Source organism: Cotesia glomerata, linkage group LG3, assembly GCF_020080835.1.
Source record: "Cotesia glomerata isolate CgM1 linkage group LG3, MPM_Cglom_v2.3, whole genome shotgun sequence".
NCBI classification, from domain to species: Eukaryota; Metazoa; Arthropoda; class Insecta; order Hymenoptera; family Braconidae; genus Cotesia; species Cotesia glomerata.
The window spans coordinates 1,680,068-1,692,501 of NC_058160.1; the positions used below are offsets into that span (position 1 = coordinate 1,680,068).

The window sequence follows — 12,434 nt, forward strand, 5'->3', positions numbered from 1 at the left end:
TTTTTTAGTATCAAACAAATATTTCTTAGTATTTAAAATGATTTGTTTGTATTTAATAAATCAGATATTCATTTATTAAATATTAATAAATCTTTTTAAATACTAAGAAATATTTGTTAAGGACTAAAAAGTGGTCTCTAATAAATGATTTGTTAAATATTAACAAATATTTTTAACTATAAACAAATCCTTCTATCAGTGATTAAATTATCTCGTTGATGATCTACTTAATTTAATTACAATTATACTCTTAAAATAATAACTAATAACTAATAAAAAAATTTTACGAAGATATTGAGACGACAGTAGGCCGCTCTAGATGATTATTATCAAGCATAAGTTTGCTGGTGGTGGAGGTCGGGGAGGAGTTCCCGAGGGTGACAATGTGGGGTGAAGTAAAGTGATGGTCCGGCGAGTGATTAGCTGACAGCAAAGGCGAACCCTTGTTTGAGGGCGAAGAGCACTCAACTTTCGGCGAATGGCACTCGAGGAGCTGTTGTTGGTGCTGCTGGTGCTGGTGCTGCTGCTGGGAGGCGAGCATGTCGTAGTAGACCTGAGGGGTCGACTGGTATGAAATTATCCTGCTATTTGATTGGCCGTTCCCGCCGTACAGGGAGCTCGTGTACGACTGGTTCATGTTCAAGTGGCTCATCCTCGCTTCAACGTAGTCTTTAAATGATTATTTTCAATTAAAATATTTCAAGTTTTATAATCAAGTAATATTAGAAATTTATCAAAGGAAATTTTATTTTTAATTTTCAAGTTTTGGATTGTTATTTTGTCTTTATTTTTGGAGGAAGAAAATTTTATTTTTTTAAGATAATTATTTTATTAAAAATTTTTTTTTTACTTAATTGATTTTTTGCATGTGATATTTTTATAAATATCAAGAAAAATAATTATAAACAAATTTATCACGACAGTAAGTCAATAGTATTAAACTGCATTCGAAAATGCTCTATCTCTCGATACATAATTAAGAAATGACCCTGTATCTCGTGAACTATTGACATTTTTAAAGAAATAAGCTCATCCCGATGTTACTCTCATCAAGAGCTTTCATTTAAGTACCCACATGCATTTTCATATATTTTTCATATATACATATATATATAATATATATAAATATATGAAATATTGATGTGGGTACTCAAATGAAAGGTCTTGATGAGTGTAATGTCAGAGTGAGCTTATATCTTTAAAAATGTCAATAGTTAAAAAAGGACAATGCAATTTAACAAATATCTTGTGAACTATTAACATTTTTAAAGATATAAGCTCACTCCGACATTACACTTATCGAGACCTTTTATTTGAGTACTTACATCAATTTTTCATATATTTTATATATTTATATATATATTATATATATATGTATATATGAAAAATATATCAAAAATGCATGTGGGTACTCAAATGAAAGCTCTTGATGAGTGTAACATCGGAATGAGCTTATATTATTAAAAACGTCAATATTTAAGAAAGTACAGTGCAATTTAACAAGTCATTATTTAATAAAGCAAGATTTTATTTATTTATAGTTCACAAGTCACGGCAGTCACATAGTGACTGCGATGTTGCTAGTATATTGATAAAATCTTAAATTTTCTACAAGAAAAAATAAATTTTAAATTGAAAAAAAAATTATATCGACTGAAAAATAATTATCTTTGCTAAAATGAAATGAAAAATTCAAATAAAATTACTTTTGTTATTTTACTAGCCTTGGTATTTAATATTAAAGACCATAAATTCAAAAAATTATAAAAAAATTATGATAAAAATTCAAGAATTTTTAATTAATGTGAGAATATTTAGGACTACACATTGAAAAAAAAAATATTAATATTATTATAGAGTTAAATTTTTGAAACAAAAAATAATTTTGAAAAGCTTCATTGTTTCAATTAAAGTAAAAAAATTCTTTAACCAAAATTTTATTAATTTAAATCAATTTTACTTGATTTAAAACAATAAAGCTATTACAAAATTAAAATAAAAATCCAAAATTACATAAAATAAAATATGATAGTCAATATTTTGTCCAATTGCCTTGAATAAATTTCTTATATCAATTTATCAGTCATCGATTGAAGTGAAAAAATCCCGACATGGTCAGACATAAAATAATTTAATTGAATTCAATAAAATAATTTATTTGAATTAAATTTATAATTTTACCTGGTTCCAATTTTATATTGTTATTGGTAACACTGGAGTTATTGTTATTGTTGTTGTTATTAATGACACATGAGGGAATGTTGTGGTTGATCGGGGTGTCGGAGGCCTTCATGCCACTCTTAGGTTTTCTCTTTCGCGTTTGGATGTTGTCTTTTTTCATTGCCAGCGGCCTGTTAACGTTGTGCAGCTTGTAGTACAATCCGCAAGCGTTGCAAACTGGCTCTCCGCAAGTGTTTCTGCGCCAGAGTGATGTTATTGTCGTCTGACAGTTGCTGCATGAGAGACCTACCCGCCTTGACGCCGACTAGACACAAATTTTCTAAATTATTACATTGAAAATTTTTCTAAGTATTTTTATTTGTCAACCCTTCATCGATTTTTTATTAATTATCATTTTTTTTTAATTATAAAAGTAGAAAAAAATTTATTAAATTATTGAATAAATATCAAAAAATTTTACAATATTTTTTTCAAAAGAAAAATTTTTTAGAAAAAACAAATCAAATTTTCTAAAGTTTTTGTCATAAATTTCTTGAAAATAAAGAAATGCTTGATACTTGTTACTAATTAATTATTTTTAATATTAATAATTACAACCCTGATAGCCAAGTTGGCCGCAACTTTCTGTCAATCTACTGCCGCAACTTGTCACCAACTTGGCGGCAACTCTTGGAAAGTAACTCGGTTGGTGTCAACTTGTTCACCAAGTTGTCACCAAGTTGTCGGCAAAAGTTGCTCTGAAACTTTTTCACACCAAGTTGACGATAAGTTTCTCAAGAAATTTGGCGACATATTGCGGCAGTAGATTGGTCTCTTTTTTCTCAGAAACTTGTAGCCAACTTGGCGCCAACAGTTACAAATTCGGAAGTTGACCGCAAGTTATCGCTAAGTTGGTGGCAACTATCTGACACCAACTTGGTTGGTCTGAAACTGTGGCTATCAGGGAAGGTCTGTTTTTTTTAAACAAATATTTGCTTGACGGTCAATTAAATAATTATTTATATTACCGACCCATTGCTACCAATTTAATAATAAATTTATAAAGAGGAAATAAATATTTTTTATACAAAAAATGATCCGCCAATAAATTAAATACACGGAAAAAAGTAAACTGTAATAAATTGCGTGCCAAAAGGTAAAAGGGCGCATAATTTTTTTTTTATCAGCAATCGACTGGTTGACATATTCTTCGCCTAAAAATGAAGCATCGATTTCCTAAAGCTAAAAGGGCGTATGTCTCTTATTATGCGCCCTTTTAGCTTTAGGAATTTGAAAATTTTATGACCTAAAGCTAAAAGGGCCTATAAATTTTTTTTCTAAATATTTCATAAAAATGCTTATTTTTAGCCTAAAAATTAAAAAAAAAACGGTAGAGTCACACGAGAGAGGCATTTTCTAACTAAACATACACTTTTTAAAATTACAATTAAAAATATTTTCAAAAAATTGCTAAATATGCGTGATTGTAGTAATTTATTTTTTATTTGAAAATTATTTCAATCTCATTAGTTTCCGATTAATTTATTTATCTATTGCTTGTATAAAAATAGTTTAAAATTATTATTTTTTCAATATTGTTTAAGTACTTAACAGCCGATCTCCTCTTTTTTTCGCGTCGCACTCACTGTGAGAAACGGTATTATCCTTGTTGCACTCATAATTATAAAACTATTGCAGTTTTATGTTTTTCTTTTAAACAAATGAGAATTTCGAAAAAAACGCTCTGCCATGAAATAGATAATTAAAAAATCTATTACGTAGCAGAGTGTTTTTTTTTCAAAATTCTTCTTTGGCTAAGAGAGAAATATAAAGTTACAATCGTATAGGGACCAGTACACTGATAAAAGGATTTGTTTATAGTTAAAAATATTTGTTAATATTTAACAAATCATTTATTAGTGATCACTTTTTAGTCCTTAACAAATATTTCTTAGCATTTAAAAAGATTTATTAATATTTAATAAATGAATATCAGATTTATTAAATACAAACAAATCATTTCAAATACTAAGAAATATTTGTTTAATACTAAAAAGTGGTCTCTAATAAATGATTTGTTAACTATTAAAAAATATTATTTAATACAAATAAATCCTTCTATCAGTGTAGTTAAGAAATTTTTTTTTATTTATTAAATTTTTTGATTTCATGTCTTGTGAAGCTATTTATCAAAATTTTATATAAAAACATAAATTTTTTTTATGCGCCCTTTTAGCTTTAGGCACTACTTTTCTAAAAGCTAAAAGGGCGCACGTCTTGAGTTACGCCCTTTTAGCTTTAGGATGCTCGAATTTTTTTTTTACATATCTTTGTGTTTCGAGTGATTTTAAGAAGAATGATAAAAAAATTTTTTTTATGCGCCCTTTTAGCATGGATCCCTACTAACCTGTAGCTATGCAACCTTTTTGCATTAGTCACACGAAATAATAATCGATTTATAATAAGTAATGATCAACTGACAAAAATTACCATTTCAAATAGTAAAATCGTGATTTTAATAATCACTATGCAATATTTATCATTTAAAAGCTACAATTTATTCTTTACATGGAAGAAATTACTATTTCAAACAGTAATATTTGCTATGTCAATGTCTGAAATGTTAAAGTATAATAATTAAGAATTCAGACTTTGATATTTATCATTTCGTACCTAAAAAATAATCGCATTATATGTAAAAAGTATAAAATACAGTTGCTAAATTTCTAATCAAGCAACGTCAATATTTGCAAAGTAAAATGGTAAATTTTAAACGCAACGCTAAAAATCAAACTATAATTATTGACTTTCTTGGACTGGTAAAATATATATTTTAAGAGTAGAATTTTTACTGTTTCAAATGTTAAATTCTCCCAGTGTGAGACCCCCTTCTCCTCATCTGAGTTCCTTTTTCTCCTCATAGTATGGACTATACAGGGTGTCCCAAAAGTCACGGACGCCATTGTAGCATCTGATGAAAAAAATAATTCTAAGACGAAAAGTCCTTAGTCATTTTTCAATTAACCGCATAGATAATTAATTATTATTTAAAAATAACGTCTCTTTATTTGTTAGAGAGAGAGCGCCAGTGTCCAGTAAAGTATGTCCCAAACAAAGACACAACTAACTGTATGACTAACTAGTGTAGCTAACGTAGTAACACATATTTACTTATACATTCACACGTGCAAGCGTCTTCGTTGGAACCCACTTGACTTGACACTAGCGCTCACTCTCTAACGCATAAACGGACGTTATTTTAATTAATAATTAATTATCTATGCGTCTGATTAAAAAATGGCTAAGGACTTTTCGTCTCAGAATTATTTTGTTTATCAGATGCTACAATGGCGTCCGTTACTTCTGGGACACCCTGTATATTGAAACGGCAATTTTTACTGTTTGTAATTTTTTAAGATGAGAGAATCGTTAGTTACTATAGTGACAGCTATTAATCACTTATTTTCGATTTTATATTATAAATTGTGGCTTTTACACTTTCTACATTAAGTTCTGTAATATTTATATTTTTGCCAGCCCGATGTCCGCTTTACTGTTTGAAACTATAAAAATTAACCGGAATCCGAGTGAATTTTAGTTTACTTTTTTCCGTGCAATTTATAAAGAAGAAATAAATATTTTTTATACAAAAATTAATCCGTCAATAAATTAAATAAATTTTTTTAAAGCTTGTGTGTTAAAAAACAATTAATAAAAAAATCATCCTTAAATTAGTGTAAAAAAATTAGAATTAAGGGTTGAAATAAATAAAAACATTTAAAAATTACATGCAATCAAATGAAGAGGTACCATGGGTATAGTGGCACCTCAAAAGTGTAAAGAAAAAAAATAAGAGAGTAAAAATAATAAAATGTTATGTAACAAAATGATAAATTGATAAATAGTTATTAATTAGTTATTATTTTTTCGGAAGGTTTGATGACACCTACCAAGCGGCGGCTCGATTTCTCCTCGAGGACGCGACGGGTGCCATTATACCCATAGAAGCCTTTGTAGAATTCGCCCGGGTCCGCCACTGAAACAGACAGGAGGCCAAGCGTTAGGGTCATTTATTCTCAAAAATCTCAAGCCACTAAATCACTAATCACACCGAGTACAAAGAGCAAGAACAATGGGGGAGGGAGTGCGCGATGAGAGGCAGCACGGGCGAATTTCCACTCAGGCTCCTGGTCCAAAAAAATTTATCTCTTTTTTTTCTTTATTTTTTTTTTCAAGAGGTTTGTTATGATTTTTTTGACGAGCGAGCCTCTGCTTACCAGTCGCCGTGGTTGCTTCACAAGTGGCCGGTTCATCCCATTCATCTTGTGGTAGAGGCCGCAGGCGTTGCAAAGGTAGTGTCCCGTGCCGTCTCTTCGCCAAAGGGGGGTCGATATTGCCCCGCAGTTTACGCACTCGCGACCCTCCGTAAAGTATTCCGCATCGATGTTGTGCACTGCAGGTTTTTTATTTTTTTTTCAGTCTTAATCTAAGATTTTATTTAGTTTCAGGATTTTATTTTACGTTCCATATGTTGGCACATAATTATTAACTGTGTAAAAAAATTTTATAATAATTATTGTGTCCTTAAATAATTACTAGAAATTTTTAAGTCATGAAAATCGATTTAAAACTATTTTAAAATATATTTTATCGATGGAAAAAAATTTACGCTTATATATACTTTGGTGAAAATTTTCTACTAGCGAGAGCGCGTAGCCACCTAGCGGTGAAACCAAGCACTAACTTCTAATAAAATTATTTTGAAGCTTGATCTGAATCTGAATAAGAAAATTAATATTTTTTGTTTTTAAGAAAGTTCGAGCGTAACTAATGAGTCAAAATAATGTCAAAATTTTTTTTTAATTTTAATCTTCCCAATATTCGTCAAAATTCTTTATTTTAATTTAAAATAATTTAAACAATTTAATAATTGATGATTTTCACTTATTTAATAAAGTAAAGTAATAAAATGACTTTGGTATGTATTACTAGCTGGAATAAATAAACAGATTTGGCAATAACGCGTTTGATTATACCCATAACAGAGACGTGTATGAGTGTGTGAGTTAAACATTTCTCTCTCTGTAACTATATTTCTATCCTTTTCTTTTTTCTCAGCTGTTGACGCAATGTTGTCAAATCTTTATTCGAATAAATGGCTGACGATAAACGAGTTACAAACATTAAATTTGACTTTAAATATTTCAAAAATTATATCGGTAATGTATTATTATTAAATTGTTTTTATATTTTACAATTATCCAAGTTTCTTGTGTATAGTTTTTTATCCGTTAAAGTTGGGAGGTTAATATTGAAAAAAATAATTAAAGTCTCGACAAAACGTTTGTCCGCCATAAGAGCCCGTGTATAAGGAGATAAAATGTGTGATTTTTAAAATGTACTATCTAAGTAACTAAACGGTGAATCTTTTTTAAATTTTGGGATTAGATAAATGGTGTGTTTATTTATACGTATTATCAAGATAAAAAATTTATAATTAAATAAAATTATTTTTATTTATTTTAAATGAAAAAGTGAATCAAATTTTATTGACTTTTAATAGAATCCTTTATTGTAAAAATATCAATTTATTAAATTGTCGACAATAAACATTTTGACAAAAGTGCGCAAAGCGCACTCGATTTTTTAGTATAAAATAAATTTTCAAAATGAATAAAAATTAATTAAATTAGTTTATTTTAAGCTTTCAAACTTCCTACACTTGACAAAAAAAATACTGCCGGGATTTAAGAGAAAAATTTTTGATTAAAAAAATAATTTATTTTTATAAGAACCAAGTAGTTTTTTTTAAGTACATTATTTATCTTTATTGAAGTACACATTTCAATTTAAAAATTATTTCATAATATTAATTAGATTATTCGGACTTTGTACCCAGTCATTAGAATCGAGTTGCGAGTCATTGTCATTAGTAAGCCATTTTTATTTAGCCTTAGGTGCTATCCTAATACGACCAATTGGCCATGGCTATTTGATTAGTTTAGATTAACTAAGCGAATAGCGTCGATCTAATTTTTTTTATATATAATTAACTTTTAATTACTGTGAAATAACCATTCAAGGTCCTAATATACGTGCCTGTAATATATTTTATTGTGAATAATTATGGAAATTACTGAATAAGTGTTTTAAAATTTTTTTAAAAGGTTGTTTAATTTCTAAAATTTTTTCTACTCAATCAAATATTAACAAAGGCAATAATTATCTTGGACAAAATAAAATTTTTCAGAGCGAAAAAAAAATTTCTGGCTTGAGAAAAATTTTATAATGCAATAATTTTACAAATTAAACTTACACCATTATAATATAATTGCAGTAAATATTTCCCTTTTTTTTAATTAAGTAAAGTATTATTACGCTTCTAGTTTTTAATTATATCAAATAAATTATAATTTAAAAAAGTAAAATATGCGGCTCTTGATAGTAAACCAAACTAAAAAGTAAAAAATAATTTTGAATGATTGTCAATAAATTTAAAATAAGAAGAGTGATTAACAAAAAATTCAATTTTTGGCAAAAAAAGCGTCGGGTGCTTCTTAAAATATTTTTGTAATAAATTTACGTTTAAAAATATCTACCAATAAAATAATTACAACAATTTCATCAGTCCAGAAATTTTTTTACAAAAAAATGAATTTTTTGTTAACTATACTTTAATTTTGAATAAATTAAAATTATTCTCTTCTTTTTAATTTGGCTTTCTATTAAAATTTGTTTTTTACTTTTTTTACTTATAGTTTATTTTTTTTAAGCATTTTATTCTACAATTTAAATAAAATTAATTCATATAAAAAATATAAATTTTTGTATTTAGCATTGAAAAATTTTAAAAATAATTGAAATAAAAATTTTTTGTTTGTATTTTATAGAAAAATTAAATTAAAATAAAAACTTGTACTCAAGGGTACTTTACATAAAAGTAATCTACTAGTCGCAGAACGGAAGACAGAAATTTCAGTCCAGGGGACAGGAATAGGACCTGAATCTAAATAGTATTATGAAGCGAAGCACAAGGGAGTTGATACATATAAGTACGTACACATCGTGGAAAAAGTACGAGTGTGGGCGGAAAAGTGTTATCTCGGCTTCCGGCAATTGCTGATAGCAGAACAGACACGTTACATGTAATATAGTATCAGAAAAAACGAACACTGCTCTTTTTATAAAAAATATATGTTATATATTAGTGCTCGTGGGTTTTATTAAGCTTTTAAATATTTTGAAAAGCAGTGGTACTTTTAGTATTTACCTGCATTCCGTGAAGTAAGTACTAATGTCGACAATATTATCGGAAATTCCATGCACAGGCTGCGTGACTTTGGTGTCATTAAAACTCACTTAAAGATTATTGGCTAATGTAACATTTTGTACTTAGATAATATGTTTTATTTTTTTGACCTAAATAATTTTTATTTTCAGGCGACGAAGGAAAAAATTATTTAAATATTGTTCATCTGGAAATTTTCGTTTAAAAAAGTAGAAAACACGCTTAATTAATTAATTTAAAATGAAAGTAGAATAATTAACAAACAATTCATTTTTTTTTAATTTTAAAATGATTGATGAAATTTTTGTAAATATTTTATTAAAAAATATTTTTAAAAATAAAGTCAATACAAAAATATCTTAAAAAGTATCCGAATTTTTTGTTAATCATTTTTCTTATATTAAACTTATAGAAAATCGTTCGAAATTATTTTCTACTTTTTATTATTATAATTGAAAACCAGAAGCGTTAGATTGTAATGTTTTACTTAATTAAAAAAAGGACAATATTTAATGTCATTAATGGACAATAATTTCATAAAACTGATCACGGAAAAAAATAAATAGTAAATGCACCATAATGCAGTCTTGATAAATAAACATGATGAAATCATGTTGTAGCCACATAATTTGTCATGTTTCGCCTACATGACAATCATGTTGCGGTAGCATGAGAAAATCATGCGGTTGCAACATGATTTGTCATGTTTCGGTTACATGACAATCATGTTGCGGTAACATGATTGTCATGTAGCCTTAATAGCATAAAATATCTATTCAAGCCTCCAATTGTACCTTGTCTATCGATAAAAGAAGAAGGCTTGAATTATGTTGCAACAAGACACTTAATTTGAAAATAATAACAATTAATAATAATTTAATTACTTTTATCACAAACCAAAGCTATTGGCAATAAAAATTGTATATAAATTGAATAAACAAAGATATTGTTCACAAATTGCATAATTCGATAATTTATTCTTATTTTCATCTGCAATATTTTAAATCCTAAAAAACCAAGTTTCTTTTTAATAAATAATATTTCTGAAGCATAAATATTTAGTTGTTGCAGCTAAATTTTATGCTATTAAGGCTACATGAAAATCATGATTTTTCTCATGCTACCGCAACATGATTATCATGTAGCCGAAACATGATAAATCATGTTGCTGCCACATAATTTTCAATGTTACAGCCACATGATTTGTCATGTTTCGGCTACATGAAAATCATGTTGCGGCCACATGATTTTCTCATGCTACCGCAACATGATTGTCATGTAGCCGAAACATGACAAATCATGTGGCTGCAACATGATTTCATCATGTTCATTTACCAAGACTGCATCATGTTGCATTTACTATTTATTTTTTTCCGTGGAGGAAAAATTCACTCTTAATATAAAATATTAAAATTAGATTAATTAATGATGAAAAAAAAGCTTTTAATAACAGGATAAAGGGTTTTATTAAACATAAAAGACTAAACAGTTAAAAAGATTGAAATTACTTAGCAGAATTGGAATTGGATATTACATAAGTAAAGCTACGAGCGAAAAATACGATGACGACCGCGAAAAGTTTAACCTCAGATTGCTCTCGGCGTCTCACTGACGCCGGTATAATGTCCTGAGGAATGTGCATCCGATGCTAAAACTATTCAATGAACCCTCTAAGCATCTCAGGACATTAGCCTTTCGTTTTATTTAATATTAATTATGCGTTAGTCTAAATATTTTCTCTCGTTATATTGCAAGGCATCATTTTTTGGATAATAAAATATTAAATTATTAATAAGTTTACTATTGTTATATTATTTATAATCATATTAGTCCACATTTCAACAATAAATAAATTAAAATAAGTTATTTTTGTTACGAAATTACTAATTATGTTGATTGTTCTGACAAAAAAATCAGAATTATTTTTTTAATTATTCATTAAATTTTCTTGACGCCTCTAATTTAAAAATAAATTAATTTATTATTTTTTTCTTTATGACAGAAAAATAAATATTTTTATTTAAATGATTTTAAATGTAAGATAGACTAATTCCTATTGTTACTTTATTAATAGTTATTACTAATGTATTACGAAAAAAATTAATTATCATAATATTTTAATCGTTACAATTTATAATTACTTCTTACAAAATCTAAGAATTTATTAAAAAATTGTCTTAATATGTAGACAAATTTTTGAACTTGAAAATAAATTATTTAAATTAAATCATAAAATTTTATTCAACTAATAATTTTTATTTTAAAGAATATTTTTTAAATTTTGTTAAAAAAATGTCAAAATTCTATCATAAAATTTACTCCAAAAAAATTGCAATATTCTTGAAAAAAATTTCTTTTAAATAATTAAAAAAAATGTATAATAAAAATTAACTTAAAAAAAAAAAATAATTAAAAATTCTAAAACATTACTCCATTTAAAATAGAGATAATTTAGTCAGGCGATGTCCCAATGCGCCTTAGGTACCCAATTACACTATTTTAAATACTTAATTACTGGGATCATAAACTCTTGTGACAATAATTACCAAATTTATAAATTATCGTGATCTAAAATTTTTTTCTAAACTTCATACAAGAACTCATTAAAAATTGATAATTATAATCAATAAAATAATTGATAACCCGTATCGCGGACCAAAAAGTCGAGCCCTAGAGCCTAATACGTCATTTAAATTTAAATAATAAATAACAATTTAATTACACATTTAAGAAATAATTTCTCTCGGGTGAAATATATAATTATATTTTATTTTCTCGAGTCTTGTAATTGATGATAATAAAGTTTATCAAGTTCACGTGTTATTAAAAAATTTAAAACTTATTATTTACTAAATATATCATTATTATTTTAATGAAATGAAAAGCAAAGAAAAATTGAATAATTTATTGGTTAAGATAAAACTTGAACAGAGATGTCGATTAAATTTGTGAGCGATAAACAAGATTAACTTATTAACGCTACATA

The 12,434-nt window shown here is 27.0% G+C and overlaps 1 protein-coding gene across 3 annotated transcripts in view; it reads right to left on the minus strand.

Annotated features, from left to right (window-relative positions):
• Positions 1–209: 209 nt before the first annotated feature.
• The window catches only part of LOC123260352 (transcriptional regulatory protein GAT1-like), an 81,280-nt gene continuing 69,055 nt past the window's right edge, over positions 210–12,434 (minus strand). The window contains exons 6-8 of one of the 3 annotated variants that reach the window (XM_044721394.1): positions 6,438–6,613; positions 2,182–2,485; positions 210–657 (exon numbers count right to left, since the gene is read on the minus strand). In XM_044721394.1, the coding sequence (XP_044577329.1) occupies positions 284–657; positions 2,182–2,485; positions 6,438–6,613 (854 nt within the window). In that variant the 3' untranslated portion in view covers positions 210–283. Of the gene's footprint in view, positions 670–2,181; positions 2,486–6,110; positions 6,197–6,437; positions 6,614–12,434 lie in introns of all 3 variants that reach the window. The other 2 variants (XM_044721393.1, XM_044721395.1) reach the window with 2 other exon arrangements.